Source organism: Leucopleurus acutus, assembly GCF_964270905.1.
Source record: "Leucopleurus acutus genome assembly, chromosome: 11".
Lineage (NCBI taxonomy): Eukaryota > Metazoa > Chordata > Mammalia > Artiodactyla > Delphinidae > Leucopleurus > Leucopleurus acutus.
Window position 1 is genome coordinate 40,798,822 of NC_139152.1, and position 22,928 is coordinate 40,821,749.

The window sequence follows — 22,928 nt, forward strand, 5'->3', positions numbered from 1 at the left end:
AGTTTGACTTACCCTTCCTTCTCTTCTTAGGACAAGATGGGTGGGAAGAGAGGAAGTACACATATTGCTAAAAGTAGAGATTAGAGCATTTTTAAATGCTGAGCCTTCATACCATAGGGATAATTGGGAAAGTAGGGAAATTGGGCAGCAGTGAGCCAGCTCCCACCTTTCTGTGGAACTCCTCCCTACCACCCCCCACCTTCCAAGCAAAGAGGAGGAAGGGCAGAGCCTTTTAGCTGCATCTCTGTGCCCTAGTTTACTTTAAAAATTTTTTTGAAAGGGTAAATATAGTCATATTCAAAGTTACAAAAGGGCAAACAGAATTCTCCTTTCTACCTGTCCCCATTCTCATTTCTTGTGTGTCATCTTTTGTCTCCAATTTTTATACAAGTAATAAAACTTTGCTGCACTTTGCTTCCCCCCCCACTTGTTTATGTATCTTAGAGATTATTCCCTATCAAGACAATGAACCTCTTCATTCTTTTTTATGACTGCATAGTATTCCATTTTATGTTTGTGTAAAAGTCCATAGTCCTTGCTGATATTTAGGCTATTATAGTCTTTTGGTTTTATAAATAATGCTGATATGAAAACCTTGTACACACATGTAGGGCTATATCTATAGGATGAATTTTTAGAATCGGAAGGTTCTATATAAAGAGGATTTGTTCCTGCATTTGTTCGTTCATTCACTTAATATTTGTTGAGTACCCATTATGTGCCAGACACTGCGGCAGATACCAGGAATCCAGCTTTCAACAAGTCAGATACGATCTCTGCCCTCATGGAATGTTATTATTCTCTGGTAAGGGGAAACATATCCAAGCAAACATAATAATTATGAAACTGTATATGTAAGGAAACTAAAAAGGGGATCACAATAAATTGGAAGTGCTTTAACTAGAGTCAGGAAGGCTTTTTAGGGCAAGTGATAATTACTCTGAGAACTAAGTGGGGTGATGTGGCTAGCCATTAGGTGTAGGATAGGGAGACCTAGGCTGTTCAAAGCCTCATGCACTGGGACATGAATTCAGAATCTGTAGGGAAGGTGATGGTCACTGGGTGCGGGGACTGGGGAGTAAAGCTAAAGAGAAGAGGGAGGGAATGGGAATGGAAGATGTCAGAGTGAGTGAGTGACTAAAGATGAGGCCAATTAGGGGAGGGGGCTGGTAGTAAAGAGAGGAGAGTTAGGGAAACTAGTACTTAGGAAGGACTAGTGACTATGTTTAGAGACCTTTGGGTTGAGTCTCTGTACTGGGTGAATTCAGGCAGGCGAACAGGAAAAGAGGCCACTTCTTCCCTGAGTACTTTGGGGATGAGAGACCTCTGCTTGCCTGGTTTAAGGGAAGCACAGCCTTGCCCACAGGCAGGAGGGTGGGTGAAAAGCCTTGGGAAGAGCCCATCTGTGCCTGTAGTAGAGCCTCCTCCATCTTTTCTTGGCTTTGGCAAAGTGGAAACTTCCAAAATAAAGATGACATTGAAGGAGCTCAGCCAGCTGGCTCTGAGCTAGCAGAAGAGAGAGCAGAGCTACCCAGGGCTCAGAGCTGGGGGCGGGCAGGAAAATGGGCTTGGAGACCCTTCCTCTGAACTTTTGTTCCTTTTTCATCCTCACCCCTCTGCTTCCCTTCTGCAAAAGCCCATCTCTTTGCCCATCCTGGGTCCTATGACTTTTCTCTCCCTCAACAGTCGGTTCCCGATTCTGGTCCCCGGCCCCCAGCAGCGCCTGCCCCCTTCCCACCGGGGCCCCCCATGATGCCACCACCCTTCGTAAGTTTTATGTCTTTCCCTGGGCTTGGCTTTTCCAGCCTGCACCCCCAACTCCTTAGTCCCTAGCACTGCTGCATCGCCAGTATGGTTTTTGTGTAATGCCCCCGTCTGTTGCCCTTGGATGAGGGATGGTTTTGTTTGGGCATCGGGGTGGGAGGAGCTGCTTTTAAGCTCTCAGTCCATAAAGTTGACAGTTCTCCCTTTGTCTTTTTGTCCTTGGGACACACAGGGGCTGGGGAAAGGAGAAGTGGATGGGAAGAGACCCCCTTAGTGTGAGGGCAGGGTGGGGCTGTCTTTCTCTTTCACTGCTCCTTGTCTATATTCTTTTTTTTTTTTTTTTTTTTTGGCCGTGCCTCATGGCTTGCGGGATCTCAGTTTCCTGACCAGGGATTGAACCCGCACCCTCAGCAGTGAAAGTGCCGAGTCCTGACCACTGGATTGTCAGGGAATTCCCCTTGTCTGTATTCTTTATACAAAAAAGTCAGGCTGGAATAGCAACTGGTGGTCATCAAACTGGGGAAAAAGAGGTAGGAGGCAGGGGACTGGGGGATTTGGGACTGGACACCTGCCTCTGGCCCTGCATCTGAAAGGCCTCTTTGGGGACAGGCATTGAAGCAGTGGAGCCTTCCAGTTGCAGTCTGGTGGCAGTTCCACCTCCCTTTTCCCTCTCCCTTCCCTGCCTCAAGAAGCTTCGTGCTTGCCTGTTATACCCAGAGGGACCCCCTGTTATCAGTCTCAGTGGTGAGGAGGGAGGCGGTTTCATGCCTCTCAAACCGAAACCTTGGAATTGTCTCAGAGCCAGGGTGGAGGGTTGGGGTGGGAGCCGAGTGGCTCTTTCCTGACAGGTGCAAAGCAGTGTCTTCTCTGCTCAGGATCTCTTCCTTTCCTCATTTCCAGATGCCTCCTCCAGGAATCCCCCCACCTTTTCCTCCAATGGGGCTCCCCCCGATGAGTCAGAGACCACCGGCCATCCCCCCCATGCCACCTGGCATCATGCCCCCAATGCTTCCACCAATAGGGGCACCACCACCACTCACACAGGTAATCCTCTCCCCTGTACCAGGGCCTCAGAAAACCCTTGTCATTTTAGCTGCGGGTAGAGATGAGAGTGGATATCTGGACTTGAGAAGCTGGGGTGGGGAGGGAGGGAACGTGGGGCCAGGCCCAGGTGGATTTGTCTGCTGAATGGCTGGAGGACAGTCTGAGGCTCGGCTAAGAGCCCAGAGCCTGGGGATTGCCTGCGAGGTGCCCATGTGAGGGTCACAGCCCCGACAGGATCTCTCAGGACCCTTCACAGCCTGTGCTTACCTTCACCTCGGTAGCTGGTTTTTGTCTTCTTTGTATCCATAGATACCAGGAATGGTACCACCCATGATGCCAGGGATGCTGATGCCAGCGGTGCCCGTCACCGCAGCGGTAAGCACTGAGGGGACAGGAAGTAGGTTCTGCCCTGCAGCCCAGTGGGCCTGACTTGGAGCACAGGGACATGGCTTCCATTCTTTCCCTCTTCTTATCGCATCCACCCTTGGCCCAGCTGCACTCCCCACACTGAGTCCTCCTCTCCAGTCCAGCCATGTACTCAGCTCTTCTAGTTTCTCACTCTTCCCCAAAGGCACATACATTCTCTCTTTTTACTCCCCCTGCTATGCCCAGCTCCCTTAAGGAAACACACTCACGCCAGACATTGCTTACCCTCACAGAGTTAGCACTGTGGACACTTGAATACAATTTCCTCTTCATCTTCTGTGTCTCTGGAGGAAGCAGCAGTACCTGGGGATCTCTCTGTACCTTCTTGTGCTGTTGTTCAGTGTAGTAGAGTCTGGGTACGATGTGGCATTTGGTATTCACTGTGGAAAAGATGTGCCATGGAGGTTTACTCAACAAAATACTCTCACTTGAAAACGAAGAAAGGAGCTGCTGTGCAATTTCCCTCTGGGGTCTTAGAGCCGTGGCCCCAGAGGGCAGGGGAAGCCTGTTAGGGAGCAGAGATCCCTGGGAGCAGGATACTTGGATCCTGGCCTGGCCTGCTTCTTCATCCCCCATGGCCTGGGTCTTGGGGGCCACTGGGCTTGGCCCCAACCCTTCCCCCTCCTCTTTCTTCGGCAGACGGCTCCAGGTGCGGACACCGCCAGCTGTGAGTCTTCTGGGGGTCTGTTCCCCCCAGGCTCGGAGGTTGGGGGGGAGAGGGGACCATGGACTAGAGCCCACCCCGGATCATGCCTGTTGGGATGCCAGGGATCCTGGGATGTTGATGGGACCAGGGGATATTTATTGGGGATGGAATAAGGGAGGAATAGATGGGGATCAGACAGGGGTTGGAGCAAGGACTTAATATGTTTCCTTTGGCTTCTTTTCTAGCTGCTGTGGCTGGGACGGGCCCTCCGGTGAGTTCTTTCAGCTCAGGGGTCTCTGGGTAGAAAGGCTGAAAAGGGGTGCTAATCGTTCAATTTTGGGGGTGAGGAGAAGCAGCTTTGGGAAAGGGGCCTTGACCACCATTCTGTGCACCCTCCCCTCCCCCAGAGGGCCCTGTGGAGTGAGCATGTGGCCCCTGATGGGCGCATCTACTACTACAATGCTGACGACAAGCAGTCCGTGTGGGAGAAGCCCAGCGTGCTCAAGTCCAAGGCAGAGGTCCTGAGTGGGGCTTTCTGTCCCTTCCTTTCAGCTGCCCTGACCCTTCCACGTCCTTGGCTTCCCCTGAGTCTCTAACCATACACGTGGTTCCTCTGATCCCAAGATCCCTGACCATTCCCCGACCTCCCTAGGATCTCAGGAAGTCCACCTTCCCCCACGTTGAGCCAGGCCAGGTGGTCGCTAAATACTCCTGTGTCCCCTACTCACTGGGTCCCCTTAGCTCCCCCAACTGTGGCTGGAAGGTATGCCCAGCCCACTGATGTTCCCTGGCCCATCCTCTTACAGCTCCTGCTATCCCAGTGTCCCTGGAAAGAGTACAAGTCGGACACAGGCAAACCTTACTACTATAACAACCAGAGTAAGGAGTCCCGCTGGACCCGGCCCAAGGACCTGGATGACCTGGAGGGTGAGGAGGGGGTGGGCCCAGGCAGGGGCTCTGGGTGTGGCCCTTGCTACCCTATAACCATGTTATCCTTTCCTGTTGCAGCTCTAGTCAAACAAGAGGCTGCAGGGTGAGTGACTTGCCCACCTTGCCTACCTATCCACCTGTACCTGGGGCCACCTAAGGGGTGGGAGTGGCCTCTCCCCATGATCCCTACTCTGTGGGAGGAAGAGCCAGCTCTCAGTCTCCTTGTGGAGTGGTCTGCTCTGGCCCCAGTCCTTCACAGGATAGAAAGACCAGCCAGCCCCTGACCACCTCTATCCCTGCTCTACTGGACACTGCCCTTCCGGCTCACCTGCAGGAAACGGCAGCAGCCACGGACACTACAGCCTCAGCCTTCTCAGCCACAGCCTGACCCCCCACCTGTGCCGCCTGGCCCCACCTTGGTGCCCACGGGCCTCCTAGAACCTGAGCCAGGTGGGAGTGAAGATTGCGATGTGTCAGAGGCTGCCCAGCCTCTGGAGCAGGGGTTCCTGCAGCAGCCAGAGGAGGGCCCCAGCAGGTGAGGGCTGCCCCCCATGGCATTCCAGACACTGGCCTCAGGCTCCCAGCTGGGTTCAACCCTTGACCTCTGCCAGGTTTCTCGGGAAGGGTGTGAAGATCTGGGCATGACCTCTGAGGAGCAGAAAATGGCTTCCCTGGGGAGCAAGGGGGAGTGTCCTGATCACGCAGGGCACTGAAAGCTGTAGGGACTGGGGGACACTGTGGCAGAGTCCCCTTTGCCCCCCAGTTCTGCTGGACAGCATCAGCCACCACAGCAGGAGGAAGAGGAATCAAAGCCAGAACCGGAGAGGTCTGGCCTCAGTTGGAGCAATCGGGAGAAGGCAAAGCAGGCCTTCAAGGAGCTGCTGAGGGATAAGGTGCTGAGAGTGGGGCTCCCAGGGTAGGCCTGGAGGGGGCAAGAGATGGGCAGGCCCCATGACCCCCGCCTGCTCCATTCCAGGCTGTCCCCTCCAATGCTTCGTGGGAACAGGCCATGAAGATGGTGGTCACCGACCCCCGTTACAGGTAGGTCTGGGCAGGCCCTCCAGACCTTGTTCATGGGGGCAGCTGAGCCAGGGATTCCCCAGGAAACCCCATGGGGGCCAGAGTGAGGAGAGTGATAGATGGGTGAGTGTGCTGGGAAAGAGAAGCTGGAGAGCCTCCAGGAGAAGGAGGGGAAAGGGATCTGACATGAGACATTCAATAAATGCTTGTTGAATTGAATTGATTTGAATTGAATTAATTGGGGAAACAGGGGGCTGGATAGGGCAGGGGCCTGACGGCAACTTGAGAACCCCAAAGCAAAAGGGCCCAGTGTTAGCAGTGTCTTAGAGCCCCGTCTTGTCCCCTCACTGCTTCTTAACCCTCCCCACATCCCAGAGACCTACCTGTCTTGCCTCCCTGTGCCCTTGGAGCCCCTGCAGCCTGCTGTGCCCATGCATGGACACCTGTTAGTTCTATGAGACCTGTCCCCAGTGTGCCATGACCCTGCTTTGTGGGCTGTGGTTCAGGCTGACTCCTCTGTCCCCATCCCACTCCCACCCTGTCCACCCCAGTGCCTTGCCCAAACTGAGTGAGAAAAAGCAGGCATTCAATGCCTACAAGGCGCAGCGGGAGAAGGAGGAGAAGGAAGAGGCCCGGCTAAAAGCCAAGGAGGCCAAGCAGACCTTGCAGCATTTCTTGGAGCAGCATGAGCGCATGACCTCCACCACCCGCTACCGGTCAGGGGGCCGGGCTGGGGTGGGGCCTGGGAACCCTGAGAGCCTGTGGGCCGTCTCTGTTCTCTGCCTGCCTACTCACGGCCCATATGCTCCACAGGCGGGCAGAACAGACCTTTGGGGAGCTGGAGGTCTGGGCTGTGGTCCCCGAGAGGGATCGAAAAGAGGTTTATGATGATGTCCTTTTCTTCCTCGCCAAGAAGGAGAAGGTAACAGTCACTGGGCTGGATCCATCAGTCACAGTCTCATCTAAGACCTTCCATGTCTTTGCTTCCTTGTGGACCCAGCCATTCACTTCTTGCTGCCCCCAGGGTCCCAGCTCCTTACTCAGAAGCTGGTGTGGCACCTACACATCCCCCATTTATGCTTTGGGCCTACAGCTCTGGGTGTGGGAGAACAGGAAGGTCTCTGAGGGCTTGGTCTGTAACCTGTTTTCTTCCCCTTTCCGGGGACATGAAGGCCTTGAGTCTGGCCATCCCAGAGTCCCCAGGCTGCCTGCCTTTCCCCAGGTATTCCTCTACCCAGGCCCACTTGAGTAGCTCCAGCCTGCCCTGCCTTACCCTGACCCTGTGGCTCCCTAGGAACAGGCCAAGCAGCTCCGGCGCCGCAACATCCAGGCCCTGAAGAGCATCCTGGATGGGATGAGTAGCGTCAACTTCCAAACCACATGGTCCCAGGCCCAGCAGTACCTCATGGATAACCCCAGCTTTGCTCAGGACCATCAGCTACAGAGTAAGCCTGGGTCTCCACTCCTTCCTGTCCCTTCCCTTTTCCTCACTGACCCCTAGCACCAGCCTCAAACCACTCCCCTGCACCTCTTGCCCTCCTGGATGTCTAGGAGTCCCCAGCACTTACTCAGCCCAGAACCTCTCTGGACTCTGGAGATCCCAGAGTGCTTCGGGACACCTCCTTTCTCCCTCCAGGGTCCACTGTTGACCTGGACAATGTGTGTCCTTGGGGGAAGAGCACTGGGGTAGGAATCAGAAGACTTGGAGATGATTTTTATAGCTCATGTGAATATGGTCTTAAATTGCTTGGTAGGGTGGGCCTTAAGTGGTCACACATGTTGCAATAAGCTGCTGTTGGCCTATCATCACAGGCAGTATCTTCAGATATTCACCTTCTGAAGTTATATCAAAGCCTGGTTGATTCCCAGTCCCATAAAAAATGAAATCTCAGTTCCTGAGATAACTGATTTCGTATGATGACTTCTAGTAACCAAATTCACAAGAGCTGAACACTTCTAATTTTTTCTCATATAATCAAGGAACCCTCCTCAAGAACCATCATTCCAATAGCTTCTCCTGCAGAGTCCCCTGCTCCCCCAACCCCACCACCCTGGGTGTCCCCAACACCTACAGGGGCAGCATCTTTGAAGCACTGGGGGTTCTGGGTCTGAGAGGGTGTCCCGCTGGTGTGGTGCCCACTGAGCCTCCTCCCTGCGGTTAGACATGGACAAGGAAGATGCGCTGATCTGCTTTGAGGAGCACATCCGTGCTTTGGAGAGGGAGGAGGAGGAGGAGCGAGAGAGGGCCCGGCTTCGGGAGCGGCGCCAGCAGCGCAAGAACCGGGAGGCCTTTCAGGTAGCTTTGCTGCCCTCTGGATCAGAGCTCAGCTCTGCCCCAGACTGTCACCTCTTCACCCATGCCCTGCCTCTTCTCGGCCAGTCCCACTGCTTTCTCTATGCCCAGCCCTGTCCCAGCTCCACAAGGCCTCTCTGTGCCTGCACTTTTGCTCCCACTGTGTCCCCTCAACCTTGGGCTGTGCTCCTCTAGGGAGACTAGACATATGCACCACCCAGAAACTGCCAGCAGAGAGCGCTCTACCAGTGTGGCTCGCCAGCTAGGCCAAGTTTATTTCCCTTCGCTGGGGAGCCAGACAGGCATAGCTAGCTTGTCCCCCAGCTTGGAGGTGGCATTGGTATTGGTAGTGGCGGGGGTTACTTGGCTGTAACACATTTGGGAAGCTGAAACCAAGTCATGGGAAGATAATGCTGCAGGCAAGTTTCCGCTGCTTTGCTTCCTGGTCCGGCTCATTTTCCTTTTAAGTCTGTCCCCTTCTGTTTTACACTCTCTGCTTTCACATTGCTCTCTGCCTCCCCATCTGTATCTCTTCATCTCTGCCTCTTGCCTGCATTTCCTCAGTCTGGGTTGTCCCTGCCTCTCTCTGCCAGCTTTTGTCTTCTTCCCCAGTCTTTGGCTCTGCCTCCCTCCCTTGCTCACTCTCCCTGTAACTGGCCTCTCCCTGCTTAGACCTTCCTGGATGAGCTGCACGAGACAGGGCAGCTGCACTCTATGTCCACCTGGATGGAGCTGTACCCAGCAGTCAGCACTGATGTCCGCTTTGCCAACATGCTGGGCCAGCCGGGTAAGGCAGCTGGGCTCCCCCTCCTCTAGCCTGGCTTTCTGCCCTGCCAGCCTCTCTGCACTCCCACTCCCTGGTCCTGTCCTCAACCCCACCCTCAAACCTTGGGAAGCTGCCGCCCGCCAGGCCCCCCTCCCTCCCTTCCCCGCAGGCTCCACCCCTCTGGACTTATTCAAGTTCTATGTGGAGGAGTTGAAGGCACGATTCCATGATGAGAAGAAGATCATTAAGGACATCCTTAAGGTGAGGGAAGCCTGGGCCTGTGGATGGAGGCAGGCTGGGTGCAGGGCAAGCTCCTAGGACAGAACTCCCCAGTAAGGCCTGTTTTGTGGGAGCATTGCAGCTCGGTTCAGGAGATAGCTACTGTGATCCTTTACTGTGCGCTGGGGACACACAAATGAATAAGATACAATTTCTGCCCATAAGGAGCTCACGGTCTAGTAGGAAGGTGACATGATAGTGGCTATACAGAGGGGCAAGTGTTAAGACAGAGAATCGAAAGAATTGCCATTTGAACTGCACCTCTAAGAACGAGTAGGTGGAGGAGGGTGGAGGTCCTGGGCGTAGGGTGCTACAGGAGCAAAGAGGAGCGAGCAGCACAGCTAATCATAAACTGGTAGCCCACAGATATGTTCCTTCTGCCTGTACAGAGTTTTAGAAAAATTTGGAATTTGATGCTAACATGTTAAAATCAAGAGATTACAATTAAAATCTGGATCTTCAGCGTCTCTTGGAAATTTGGATTATCTAGCAGCACTAGGCTCGTTTTGTGAGGCATTCAGTGGACTTGAGCTGAGATGCCACTGCCTTTTAGAAGGGGCCTGTCCTCCTTATCTATCCTCACTCCTCCCTGTCACCTCCGTGATGTGGGAGCGAATTCACCTGCCATTTCTGATCACACGTGCACGTTGGAGAATTCTCCATATCCATGTCTATCAAAGGGGGAAAAGTGAGTGACGGACTAAGAGAGCCCCATGTTTCAGAAAAAGATAACAAAGAGAAGCATGTTTCTTTGTGGAAGTGAAGACCATTCTCATGGGTTTGAGAGGGCAGTGTGGATAGTGGTTAGGAGCAGGACTGTGAAGGCGGACTGCAGGGGTAGAAGTCCAGCTTAACCACTTACAAATTGTGTGACCTTGAGCAGATTACTTAATCTTTCTGAGCACGTTTCCTCGTCTGAAAAATGGGGAGTATTCCTTCAGACTTCACCTGATTACCAAGGGCAGTAACTTGGTACCTGAGGTGGAGAGGGTCTGAGAACAAAGTGGGGAATGTCCCACTGCACACACATTTCTTTAAAGTCCTGTGTTTTGCCTTAAGAATTCATGCAGGTGTTGCATTTTAATACCATAATACTTCTCTGTTAATATAAACTTAATATTTTAAAATTACTTACCATTAGGTAAGATGTATCATAATGTCCTGTGGCTTCCTCTGTTTCTCTGGAACCACATGCCCCAGTTGGGAAGGAGAGCCCTGCCTGTAAAATTCCTTGAATGGTAAAATAAGGAATTTGGATTTTTATCTTGTAAGTAATGGGGAGCTGGGAATGATGTGATTAGCTGATGTCTTGGAAAAGCCCAGGTGGTTGTGTAGAGCAGCGCTTGCAGCCAGAGTGCTTGTATGCTTAGGGATAGGCGTGGTAGGAGGACAGGACTTGAAGCCTCAGGATACTAGAAGTGGTAGTGGCCAGTGATTAAGATAAATTCTGAGCTTGAGTCTTCCTCTTCTTACTCACCCCCAGACCGCTTTCCTGCTGCTGGGGCCATTTGCTAGAAAAATCTGGGCAGCATGGACTCAAGGCAGGGTTCGAAGCATGGGGGGTGAATAGGGAGACCAGGCAGGAGCTGCTGCAGTGATCTAGGTGGGAGTGAGCTCGGCGAGGGCAGTGGGGATGGCCAGTGAGCAGAGCTGTAATGTTCCAGGAGTTTCTGAAACTCCCTAGGTCTCCTCAGAGGGGCCTTGGGACAAGCCGGAGGGGGTGGGGGAGTGGGGGGGACTTCATGCTCCTTCCTGTATTTTCAAGTGTAACAGCTTGTTTCTCTTTTATACATCGAGGTTCTGCATAAGATTTTTATGGAAAAAAATGTTTCTGCTGTGAAAATAGAAAGAAAGTTTAAAACCAGTAGGCTAGAGTCACGCATAAGTAGAATTGACGCATTTTTTTGTGAAACTGAGGGAAGGAAGGAGTTGGAGATGTCAGGAGTGGATCGATGGCACCATTGGTAAGGATTAAGCAGGAAGAACAGGGCTGGAGAAAATAGGAATTCCACTTCTGGAATTATTCTCAAAAGCAACCAGGGGCAGGGAGGAATAAAGCACATACCAAATTTTAAATAGGATAATTATATAAAGTAGAAATATCTAATCCAAGAAGAGCTAAATTTTATTGGACTCTTAACTTTTAGCCACAGAGCGGCCGGTACTGCTGACAGGCCTGTGGGAGTCCTATCCTTGCTGAGTCCTGTGTCTCCACACCTCCTGAGAAAGAATCTTCTTTAGATAGTTCCTCCTTCCTCTTCCCCCTTTTGGGCTCCTGCCTATGGAAGGCAGATGAACCCAGGGCTCCCTGAGACCATCTACCAGCCAGGCAGACTGTGATGGTACCTCGCATCCCATAGGGTAGTGCAGAGTCCTGGACTTGGAATAGCTGAAAGACAGAAGATCTGGGCCTGAGAGATCCATGGGAGTGGGGTGGGGGTCTCCCAGGAAATGAATTCTCTTGGGATCTGCTGAATTTGAAGTGTCTGCGAAATATCCAGTCTAGTATGGGTCTGAAAATCAGGAGAGAGGTGGGGAATGAGATTGCGAAGGACAGTGTAGATTGAAAAGACTAACTGCAGGTCTCAGGGGAACAAGCACATGCAAGAGAGGTGGTAAAAGAGGTCAGAGACAGGAGGGGACCCTGGAGAGGGGAGCACTGAAGAAGGGAACAGAGGACGAGAAGAGTGGGGACAAGGCGTCCTTGGGGTTGACGCTTGGGACATGAGCAACCTCTAGGAGCAGTGTCCGTGAAGAGGGCAGAGTGAGTGCAGCACAGGCTTTAGAGTTGGGTAACTCCTGGCTGTTTATTGGTTGAGACCTCTGCAAGTTAATGTCTCTGAGCCTCAGTTTCCTAATCTGTAAAATGGGGATGATAACACGTGCAAGGTCGTGAAATTAAATAACATTTGTAGTATCTTGCTTATAGTAGGCTTAATAAATGTTTGTTTTCCTTTGCACTGCATTTAAAGATTTTGAAACAAAGGGAAAGAAGCAGAGGTTGTTAGCTTGAGGAAGGTGGAGAGCAGAGTGGAAGGGGTGTTCCAGGTTAAGTGAGCTGTGTGCTTGACGGAAGGAGCCAGTGAAGAGGTGAGACTGAAGCTTGCAGTTCCCTAAGCGAGAGAGATTGGTATGTTTGAGGAGAAGGGCTGGAGAGCATGGGTTGAGGAAGTCCTCTTGGAAGAAGCAAGAAGAGTGCGCCTCTGCCATCAGCAGGAAGGCCGGGGCAAGTTCGAGCTGAGTGGAGGGAGAGGGAGGGAACCTGGGCCCGTGCCCCAGACCTCGCACGCCAGTGGCTCCACTTTCCACTGAGTCATCTTGGGCCAAGTGAGAGAACTCTCCTAAGCCTCTGCTTTACTGGGGTGTTTTGAGGCTTAGGTGAGAAGCACAGCGCCAGGTCTGTGTGTGGTGTTTTTAATAGTGTTTCGGGAGTTGTACACCAGATGGCCTCTATTTGTCCCGTGGATGAGGTGATCTGTGTGGGTGTAGTGCTTAAAAGTAGGGGCTTTGTTGTTAAAAAGACCTCGGGCAGAATTCTCCTTCAGCCGTATATTAGCCCTGAAGACCTTGGGCAATTGGCGCTAGTTCCTCCAAACCTTGGTTTCTTCTTCTGCATAAAATTAGGATACTAGGACTTGTGCTTAAATTCAGATACGTGAGGATTAAATGAGGTAATGTGTGTGAAACACTCAGCATGGTACCTGGTACATAGTAAGCACTCAATAAATATAGCCAGAGGGTGGGACCTGCAGATGCTGGAATGCAAGGAACTTACTGAGCAGCAGGATGACCCAGCAGGGGCTCAAGCTTTAAGCCAAAGGGACAAAGAATTAATTGTGAGAAACACACACACACACCCTGCACACCTGCCCCTGTGATCCAACCCCCGCCCCCAGTTCCCTGTGACAGCCAAGCCAAGGGTGGGCATGGGAGTCTTAATTGTCAGATGGTGAGGACTTGGACGACTTGGTTGCCAAGTGCATCCCAGTCCTGTGGATCCCTTCCGGGGGAGGGGGCTCCTTGAGCATCCTGTAGTCTGACCCTTGCCTGCCCTGGAGGCCAGCCAGCTTCAGGTTCGGGCCTGTGGTGCCCCCTGCTTCATGCGCTGCTGTGCCCACAGGACCGGGGCTTCTGCGTGGAGGTGAACACAGCCTTTGAGGACTTCGCCCACGTCATAAGCTTTGACAAGAGGGCTGCTGCGCTGGATGCAGGCAACATCAAGCTGACTTTCAATAGTGTGAGGGGCCACGTGGGGTGGGGCTGTAGCCAGGGCTCTGTTCTCAGACTCGTCCCTCACTCTTGTTCCGTGCCTTCTCACTCACTGCCCCAGTGTGACTCTTCCCCCAGTTCAGGGAATGATAGTAGGAGCCCAGGCTCCAACTTCCCACCTTTTAAGGTATGTCTGGGTGAGTCGGGGCGCCCACCCTTCTGGGTGACGCTGTTCTGTGTCCCGTCTGCCCTCAGCTGCTGGAGAAAGCAGAGGCGCGGGAGAGAGAGCGGGAGAAGGAGGAGGCACGAAGGCTGCGGCGCAGAGAAGCTGCCTTTCGAAGCATGCTGAGGCAGGCTGTGCCTGCTGTGGAGCTGGGCACTGCCTGGGAAGAGGTCAGGACTGCAGCCTGGCACCAAACACCACCCCCTCAGTCCTGAGGGCAGCGGTGCTTCTCCACCACCGGGGGCCCACCCCAGTCATAGCACAGCTCGGGGCCAGCTTCGGCTCCCTTCCTTCCTCTGCCCCAGCCCTGCCCTGTGCTCATGGCGGCATCATGCTGTGCTGGGGCTGGTCTGATCAGCAGTGCTCTCCTGTTCAAGGTCCGTGAGCGCTTTGTGTGCGACTCAGCCTTTGAGCAGATCACCCTGGAGTCGGAGCGGATCCGGCTCTTCCGGGAGTTCCTGCAGGTACTGGAGGTGAGGCAGAGCTTCTCTTCCTCTGCATCTGCCCCAGGCTCTTGAACACCTGAGGCTAGCTTAACGGAAGCCTCACCAGGGCTCTCCTTTCCCGGACAACTAAGGAAGGGGAGGTCTTAGGGTACCCTGGATAGACCTAAGGCCCTAGCCTCAGAAGAGGAGGCAAAACTGGATTGTAGAATGCAGGGTCCTTCCTGGGGCTAACCTTCCTCTCCCCTCCCTCTGCCTCCACCAGACTGAATGCCAGCACCTCCACAGCAAAGGCCGGAAACACGGCAGAAAGGGCAAGAAGCACCATCGCAAGCGTTCCCACTCGCCCTCAGTGAGTTGGCGGGTAGGAAGGATGTGGGGTGAGGCTGGATTGTCTGGGGGAAATAAGAGCCACTTTTCTTGCTTTTCTCCTACATCACCTCCCCTGGAGGAAGATCTGAGGATTCCTTTGGTCCTGGATTCTCCTCTTTGTCCCCAGTTCCCATACTTGAGGGCCTCTGGAGCCCAGGTAACCTCTGTGCTGACACGTGTCTGCCCATCTCCTCAGGGCTCTGAGTCAGAAGATGAAGAGCTGCCCCCACCATCTCTCCGGCCCCCCAGGCGGAGGCGGCGGAACCCCTCGGAGTCAGGCTCTGAGCCCTCTTCCTCACTTGATTCTGTTGAAAGTGGGGGTGCTGCCCTTGGAGGACGGGGTTCCCCATCCTCCCGCCTTCTCCTTGGATCAGGTAAGCAGTTGGGAGCTGGAGAGGAGGCCTTCGGGGAGCCCCACCCTCTGAGGGTAGAGTGGATTGGGACGGCTGCACCTGTCGGAGAGTAAGGAGAACTTCCCGTCCCTGCCCAGGCAGGAAACGGAGAGAAGGAAGGAAAACTGGACTGAGACTTCCTCAGACAGGTCCCTGTCTGTGAAGAATGAGCAGAGAAAAGGATGAGGCCTCCCTTCTCCCAAGGGACTTAGTGGGGATTTTTCTGTCTCCAGATCATGGCCTTCGGAAAGTCAAGAAACCAAAAAAGAGAACTAAGAAGAGAAGACACAAGTCGGTGCGTAGAGAAGGAACTTCCATCCAAGGCCCTGCTGTTTTATGAGATGTCTTCACCCGCCTCCTGGGCTGTTCTCCACAGGAACTGAGGAGGCGGGCTCTGGGCTCTTACAGAACAGTCCTGAGAGTGAGACAGACCCTGAGGAGAAAGCGGGCAAGGAGAGTGATGAGAAAGAACCAGAGCAGGACAAGGACAGGGACCTCCGGCGGGCAGAGCTCCCTAACCGCTCCGCAGGCTTTGGAATCAAGAAGGAGAAGGTGAGAGGCAGGCACCCGGCCCCAGCCCAGTCAGCGCTGTGCCCAGGCCTCGGCAGCCCTCGGGGGGAAGCTGTGGGTGAGCTGTGCCTTTGCTCCACCAGACGGGCTGGGACACGTCGGAAAGCGAGCTGAGCGAGGGTGAGCTGGAAAGACGGCGGCGGACGCTCCTGCAGCAGCTGGATGACCACCAGTGACCTGATGAGGCACCGTGCCTCGGGTCTGTGTGAGGCTGTGGCCTAGTTTACCCTCGCTGTCTACCCCAGACTTCTTCCTTAGTTGGGTCTGTGTCCGCTTTTCCTCAAGTAGCCCCAACCCCAACACATCATCGCCAGCACCTCCCAAGGTTGCTCGCGGTGTTCAAGGGTCCTCCCAGCTTCCCGGACAGCTAGTGCGGTCCCTGCCCTCAGCCCCAGACCAGCGATTGGTGGTGAATGCCATGTGGGTGGGTGGTGCCAGTAATGTGAGAAGGGGCCCCCAGGAAGAGTGACAGGCTGGTGGACACAGCCTGGGTGGCAGAGGGCGGGGTCCTTACCCTCTAGCATCAGTACCTGCTCCTGCCTGCCCGGGCCCCGGGGCCCAGGGTATGTGTGTTTCGTTTTGGTTTTGGTTTTGTTTTTTAAATAACAATATTTATAACGTGCCCAGTGGCTCTTTTGTCTTCTCCGTGTGCTTGCACTGGGGCTGGCTGGGGCTGGACAGGTGCCCGCATGGCCAGCAGGGGGCACTGGTGCCTCACGGCAGGCCTGCCTCCCTTTGTGTGGCTGGAGCCCATCTAGCCAGGTTCTCCTTCTCCAGGCTTCCGCACTCACCTCCCCAAGCGTGGCAGCTCTGCCCAGCCTCCTTTCTATCCCCGTGGCTCGGGTCAGCCTAAAGGGGCAGCTTAGCCCTGCCGCCACACTCAGAAAGAGGAGACAGAGTCAGGCCTGGTATTTCAAGCCTTTGTTGAGAGAAGGAAAGTCTGGAGTTTATGTACAAGAGAGAAGGAAGTGGTACATGTACAAAAAGGAGTGGGCCCCTGTATTCCCTCCCAGGGGCCGAGAAGAAACCGGCAGGGGACGGAGAAAATAGCTAAGACCGACATGACCCCGCCCCTGCCAACAAAACCTAGCTGGGGGAAGAAGGTGAGGACGTTCTTGGCACACCCTTTCTCTAGGCAGAGAAAACTAGTCCTCTGCCCACCTCGGCAAGGACAGTCAGCCTAGAACGCAAAGGGCCAAGGGCAGGGAGCATGGCACCTCTCCTCTCCCCTTATCACTAGGGCACACTGCCCAGGCTTAGGAGAGACTTGCTCCTGGTAAAAGACGATCTGAGACTGGCAGGGCCCCGCCCCAGGGCTCCCTAAGCTTGGACACTTCTAGATCGCAGCTGACCATTGGGTTGCAAAAAGTAAGGGGGAAAAAAGAAGGAAAAAATTGTTTTCTCCTCTCGTCCCTCTGGCTCTAGTGGTGGTGGGCCTAGGTGCCCGTTCATAGCCTAAAGCTGGAAATGGTTTTCTCCAGCCCTGAGCTGACCCTTGAGGAAATGATGTTGAAGACCTTGGGAGCAAAGTGCAGTACTGGAGGCACCAGGGAAGTGCCAGGCCCTGAAAGACCTAGTGCCCACAGTGGCGGCAGGCAAGATGCAGCTTTGAGAGCTAGGGTGGACACTGGGTTGAGAGCAGCATAGCCCTCTGCTGGGCCCTTGGCCAATTCCAGGGCTTCAGGTCCACTGGTTGGACTTGAAGGACTCAGGGTTGAAGTGCTTCTGCCTCCAAGAAGGTCTCAGTGGGGGCCTGGAGCCCGAGGGGGGCCAGCAGGCGGTGCGGCACTCCTGGCTTGGTGGCGAACGACAAGGGGCTGGTGGTAGAGGCCTGTAGGGGAAACAGAGGCCTGTGAACAGGCAGGGAGGCTGGGCCAGGCCCACCTTCTGAGGGCCCAGCCGCACAGGCAGGGCCAGCCAAGAGCCAGCCGTGAGGTCGATGAGGGAGAAGATTAAAGACAGACTGGAGGGGATGGTCAGGGAGATTTCTGGGGCGGGCTCTGCACATTCAGAAGAACAGGTGGGGCTACTAGAGGCCACTGGGGAGTGACAGAAACAAGGTGGACTCAGCAAGATCTAGAAGCTGGGAAGAGACCCCAGGCAGATTGGATATCAGGAAACAGAGGTCAAGGGTCATCTGATGCCCCTGGGCAGAAGCCACTGCCAGAGCTCTTACAGGAGACAAGGACAAATGATACCTGGGCCCAGGACCAGAGACTCTCAGCCTCTGTGATCAGCGGCGGTGGCGCGCCTGGTCCTGCCTGTTTTGGCAACTCCCTACCCCTTAGGTCTTAGTAGAAGCCAGACAGCATTAGTGGGAGAGATAACCACTTCCCTGAGGGCACATGCAGGGGATAAGCCATGCTTCTCAGAGCATGGGGCATGCAAGGGAAGGAGTATGTGTCCCCATCACCACGGGGCTGCCAGAGGATGGTTCCAAGTCATGCAGGAGAGGAGGCGCCTGTGGGACCCAGCAGGAGTCCTGGGAGGTGGGCATGCAGAGAGGGCAACTGTGGTGCCCAGTACCTGTCAAGGGCCCCAGCCTTGGGGGTTAACAGTTTGACTCATCATGATGGGCTGCATCGCAGAAGAAGCGTGAGCCCCGCTTGGCAGTACGGGCCGTGAAAGGGACACTCTTCAGCACTGTGGCCCAGGAGAGAGACACAGTGGTCAGGCCCCACGGGGGTGGGGTAGGAGGAGGAGGGCCCAAAGGGCTATGGTTGGGGTTTGGGAGCTGGGCCCAGTGGCCAGGAACCAGGGATGGAAAAGGGCCCCACCTGTGATGATGTCCTCAATGGTACCATCCTTCCCCTCGTAAACAGGCCGGTGCTCCTTGGCCTGGCGCCGCCTCAACTCTGCAATTAGCTCCTGCTGTTGCCACTTGTTCCGCTGGGATGGGGTCTAGAGCCGAGCATTTGAAGAGAAAGGGAGTCACCGCTAACGTACCACGGGGCTGGTTCCTGCCCCGAGATGCAGTCTGAGGATGCCCTTGATTGTGCTCACCCGCCAGCCCAGCCCCCATCATTGCCTAGGAATCCCCTCCCATAGCCCCCCTCTCCATCCCTCTGGACTCCATCATCAGGCCCTCTGGGTGGTCTGTGGGCTCCAGTTCTCCATCTCCTCTCCAGCTCTCTGCTTCACCCCCTCCTAATCCTTTGCCGTGTTTTCCAGGCCCCAGTTCTTGGTCCCACCCACCTTGGCATCCAGTTTCTTGGCTTCCTGAGCCAGCTGCTTCTCCCGCATTACCTCCTCCTGCTTCTTGCGGGCTTCATTCTCTTGTTCTGCTTCCTAAGAACCATGAAAGATGGTGTGTGTGTGTGTGTGTGTGTGTGTGTGTGTGTGTGTGTGTCAGTCACAGGGGCTGTGAGCTGTGAGGGGAGGGGCTGACACTGAGGGTGGAGAGTGGGTGTCAGTGGGACCAGCAACCCCAGGTGGCCACTCTCTGGAGGGGCACTTCCTGCCCCAAACAATGACAGGAAGGGCCTGGGCCCCCACCCTGCCCACCAGTTCACAGCTAAGAGGCCTGTGGCCAGCTTCCATCGCTCCCTCGCAGGACTCAGAGGAGGAGACGGAAGAGGCCCAAGCTTGAAGCCCAGCCCTCTCTCCCGCTACCAGTTTTCTCTCAGCCAAACTCCTCTTTAAAAGCCTCTCTTCTGCTCACCTTGTAAGAACGAATGAATCGGACAAATACTGGGAAGAATACAGAAGGAGGCGTGGTCTTGGGACTCTCGCCGAAGTAGCGCACAACAGCATTGTAGGCCTCCTGGGGAGGGGGTGGGCAGAAGGGGTCAGCCTGGCGGGGAAGGAGAAGCCCGGCTCCCAGCAGGGGCAGGAGGCCCACAGGAAGCCGCAGCCCCCCACAGCCCCTGTGGGAGGGCAAAGAACTAGGGGCTCGCCAAGCCCCCTAGAGTGCGTCTCCAGAGGCAGCTGCCTGCCATCCCCAGCGCCCCCTCTCCCCACGATCAGCCAGCCAGCTGCTTGACAAAAGTTCTCTGACCCAAGAACCAGAACTAAGCCCGCCAGAGGCTCACGGCACCTTGGCCCCAGCCTCTCCCACCCACCTCCACCCTGTGCTCACCTCGGCTGTCTTGGCATCGCGCTGGAGCTTGTCCAGTTTGCCTTCGTTGGTGCTAAGGAAGCTGCGCAGGACGCTGTTGTCATGTATGCTGCACTCCCGCCGAATCAGCTCCATGCCCCGGCCCAGCTCCTTCACGTCTAGCAGCACGTTCTCCAGGGACACTGTTGTCACCAGAGCCCGGGCTGAGGACTACAGCCAGCTCCAGCCCTCCCGCTCAGCATGGGCTCACTCGGTTCCTCACGCCCCCCTTCCAGAGCTACCAGCGTGGACGGAGAGGGGCAAACCAAGCTAGCCAAGCTCTCACAGGGGCAAGGAAAAGGAAAAGAGGCCGTGGGCTCATGACCCCGAAGGTAGCAAGGGAAGGTGAGCCGCAGACTGCTGGGCTCCAAAACAGAGCTGCCCCAGGCCTGCCTCAGTTTCACGAGGGAGGCAAAAATAACAGCCACCCTATGTCTGTGGGGGGCTTTATGGGTTTTCTAAGCACTTCCCATACATCACAGAGACACAGGCTCTGGGGCCAGCTTGGGGGAGTTGGCAGTGAAGAGCCACCGCTGCCCTTCCCTTCCAGCTCCCACAGCACCCAAGTGGAAAGGGCTGGGTGGGGCCTGGTGCCTGTAGGAAGGCTCCCTCTGGGGTGGCCCCTGCCCATGGCCCCAGCGGAAAACTTTGAAGTGGTCAGAAAAAAGAAAACAAAAGCAAGAAAGAAAGGCACCCAAGTGCTCCCCCTCCTCATAGCTTCCAGGGATTGTCCTGAGCTGGACGCGAGGCAGGCTCGCTGGGCCAGGCTCCCCTCACCTGCCGCAGCTTTCTCCACAAAGTGCAGCTCATGCCAGAAGTTAGCCAGGTCTGGGTATTTCTCCTTTACTGTCAGGGCGATGAAATGCAGCAGTGTCATCTTCCTGTCAGTGGACTTGGTGTCCAGCAGCTGGTAGAGGGGGACAGCGGTCAGTGCAAGAGGGCTGAACACCCTGGCGCCCCAGCCGCTGCCCCATCCAGCTTCCTGGCCGCTTGCTGTCCCCACCATCTCACCAGATCCAGGCTCTGGAGCTTGAAGCCGTACACAGCTCCCCGCTTGCTGCTGTTCATGTAGTTCCCCAGGGCAAGTATGATCTGTCCAAAGGAGGCACGGGAGGAACTCAGGGCAAGACCCGAGGGCTCCTTCCTCCTCTCTCTATAGCGCCAGGCCCCCACCCAGGACCCGGGAAGCCCCGGCACCTCCATCCCCAACCTCTCCCCACCTCCAACATCTGCTTCAGCTTCTGTGAGGACTTGACGGAGGCAGAGGCTGCAATGATGGCGTTGAGTTGCTGGAAGGCAAGATGAATAGCTGAGTGACCCCATGCCGGGATGCGGCAAAGTCAGGGAGGGGCTGGCAGGGGAGGGGACTAGCAGGTAAAGGGCGGAGGGGCGGCCGCAGACAACCATGATACAGGTGGGGGCCGTACCGGCGTGAGCATCTGCAGGTTGTCCTGGAAGTTGCCCAGGAAGGCCATGCCAGCCATTCGCTGGGTCAGCCGCTCCACCTTGCTGAAGAGCAGCATGAAGCGGTCCTCGGCCGCCAGCTCCTCCAGGGGCTGCCGCTCCCGCTCGTATTGCCGCAGCAGCTTCACCTCAGCCTCTGTGGGCAGGAAGCGCATCAGGCACTCCACGAAGTCCACGGGCAGTGTCTGGAGGTCAAACCTGTGTAGGAGGGAGGGACCACCTCAGGTCTTGCCTTTGCCCACATTATCTGTCATCCCTTCATTTTCCAGCTCCTACAAGGACGGAGGGTGGGGTCTTGAGCAGCACACAGCCAGAGGCAGAGGACTCACTGTCTCACCTCCAGTAACTCCAGGGCTGGTGTTACTCAGCACCAGTAGCAATCCTAGGGTCACATTCCATGCCCTGTTTAAGAACCCTTCAACGTCTTCCCTCTGCAACTAGGGAGAAGTCTTAACACCGGACGTGGCTTACGAGGCCCAGCCTACAAGACTTCTGCTCGCCTCTCCACTCTGTCTCTCCTATTCCCCTCTTTACACTAAAGCCAGAGTCAATCTTCAGTACTCAGGGCACCATGCCTCTCCCTCCAGGCCCTGACCTGGAGTTCATATACATCCTTCAGGTCGCAAGTGAGACATCACCTCCTCCAGGAAGCCTTCCCTGATCACCAAGCTCAGCTACCTAGCCCTCCCTGTTTTCCCAAAGCTGCCTGTACCTCCACTACCTTGGTGTTGTCACCCAGTGTTACTGGACTGTTCCCATTAGACTGGGAGCTCCTTTTTTTTTCTTTTTTTTTTTTTGCGGTACGCAGGCCTCTCACTGTTGTGGCCTCTCCCGTTGCGGAGCACAGGCTCTGGACGCGCAGGCTCCGCGGCCATGGCTCACGGGCCCAGCTGCTCCGCGGCATGTGGGATCTTCCCGGACCGGGGCACGAACCCGTGTCCCCTGCATCGGCAGGTGGACTCTCAACCACTGCGCCACCAGGGAAGCCCTAGGCTAGGAGCTCCTTGAATGAAGGTCCGGGCTGACTCCCCAGCACCTCACACAGTGCCTGGCACACAGCACAGATGCAGTAAATTCTGGCCAAGCCACTGGATGACTGAGGGAGTTCTGTCAATGCCCTGAAATCCAGGGAAGGCTAGGATCCTAGGTGGAGATCCTAGGTGGGTTACCAACTAGCTGGGGACCAGGGCAAGGTCAGTGGGAGCCTCACGTGTGGATGGCCCTGCAGATCTCCTCAGCTGAGCGGCCAGCCTTGCGGAGGGTGATGGCCAGGTTCTTGGCACGATTGGCTTCCAGCAGGGTCACCTTGCTGGCAGCCTTTTGTGCTGTCTTGTTCTTGGAGCAGATGAGGTCAAGGGCAGGGCCCTGGGCTTTTGTCTTGAACAGTTCTTCAAACTTGTCCAGATCCAGGTCCTGGCAGGAGTTGATGAGAAGGGAAAATGCTGTGGCCTCATCCTACAAGAGGACCCGCTGGCAGCACACCAGCATCAGCTCAGCTCTGGTACATGGAGGGCTGAGTCTGAGGGCTCTTCCAAAGCCAAGAGATCTACCTTAAAGGGCAACCTGGTCCCCAGCTCCCAACCCCAGCCCTGAGGGCCCCAGGCCCTGCTACCTCCAAGATCTTCTCATCATCAAGTTCGCTAAAGACAGTGCCGCTGATCTGGTTGGGTTTCAGTGCTGTCCAGTTGAAGACAGGCAGCCGGAACTTGGTCTTGATGGGTTTCTTAATGCGAATGGCTAATTTGGAAGGAGGATCAGTGAGGCAGGAGCCAAGGACACACTCCCTCGGTCCCACTAGCCCTGCCCAGAGCCCTCGGGACACTCACCTGACAGGCCTACTGTCAACACCACAGAGGGAGCAGCGCCGGGGAGAGGTGGGGCTGGGGGACACTTGTCTGGGAAAAGAAGAAATAGCACAGTGACCCAGGGGCCAAGAGACTCCCCTCTGTCCGCCCTACCTGTCCTTAAAGACTATCAGGGAAGGAGGCTGC

General features: G+C 55.2%; 2 protein-coding genes across 7 annotated transcripts in view; one reads left to right on the forward strand and one right to left on the reverse strand.

Moving 5' to 3' along the window:
* The first annotated feature begins 1,734 nt into the window (after positions 1-1,734).
* Positions 1,735-15,999, forward strand: PRPF40B (pre-mRNA processing factor 40 homolog B). Of its 4 annotated transcripts, none has more exons than XM_082850552.1 (25): positions 1,735-1,767; positions 2,665-2,808; positions 3,118-3,183; positions 3,874-3,901; positions 4,126-4,151; positions 4,288-4,398; positions 4,687-4,807; positions 4,889-4,913; positions 5,145-5,345; positions 5,574-5,703; positions 5,787-5,851; positions 6,382-6,546; positions 6,644-6,752; positions 7,125-7,275; positions 7,993-8,126; positions 8,796-8,910; positions 9,059-9,150; positions 13,289-13,405; positions 13,633-13,770; positions 13,978-14,073; positions 14,309-14,407; positions 14,612-14,789; positions 15,041-15,102; positions 15,216-15,359; positions 15,461-15,999. In XM_082850552.1, the coding sequence occupies exons 1-25, from the start codon at positions 1,750-1,752 to the stop codon at positions 15,551-15,553; spliced, it is 2,628 nt and encodes an 875-aa protein (XP_082706678.1). In that variant the 5' UTR covers positions 1,735-1,749; the 3' UTR covers positions 15,554-15,999. The 4 variants fall into 4 exon arrangements, with proteins under 4 accessions (XP_082706678.1, XP_082706677.1, XP_082706679.1 ...); XM_082850551.1 differs by having other exon boundaries at positions 14,309-14,395; XM_082850553.1 differs by having other exon boundaries at positions 5,817-5,851; positions 14,309-14,395.
* An 876-nt stretch (positions 16,000-16,875) lies between these two features.
* Positions 16,876-22,928, reverse strand: part of FMNL3 (formin like 3) — a gene marked incomplete at its 5' end in the record, with an annotated part of 54,424 nt that continues 48,371 nt past the window's right edge. For 2 of the 3 annotated variants that reach the window (XM_082850550.1, XM_082850549.1), the window contains 12 exons: positions 16,876-17,208; positions 18,155-18,278; positions 18,573-18,665; positions 19,039-19,140; positions 19,456-19,616; positions 20,251-20,380; positions 20,485-20,565; positions 20,694-20,762; positions 20,901-21,135; positions 22,148-22,350; positions 22,550-22,674; positions 22,764-22,832. In XM_082850550.1, coding sequence (XP_082706676.1) covers positions 17,120-17,208; positions 18,155-18,278; positions 18,573-18,665; positions 19,039-19,140; positions 19,456-19,616; positions 20,251-20,380; positions 20,485-20,565; positions 20,694-20,762; positions 20,901-21,135; positions 22,148-22,350; positions 22,550-22,674; positions 22,764-22,832 — 1,481 coding nt within the window. In that variant the 3' untranslated portion in view covers positions 16,876-17,119. Of the gene's footprint in view, positions 17,209-17,903; positions 18,021-18,154; positions 18,279-18,572; positions 18,666-19,038; positions 19,141-19,455; positions 19,617-20,250; positions 20,381-20,484; positions 20,566-20,693; positions 20,763-20,900; positions 21,136-22,147; positions 22,351-22,549; positions 22,675-22,763; positions 22,833-22,928 lie in introns of all 3 variants that reach the window. The other variant, XM_082850548.1, reaches the window with a different exon arrangement.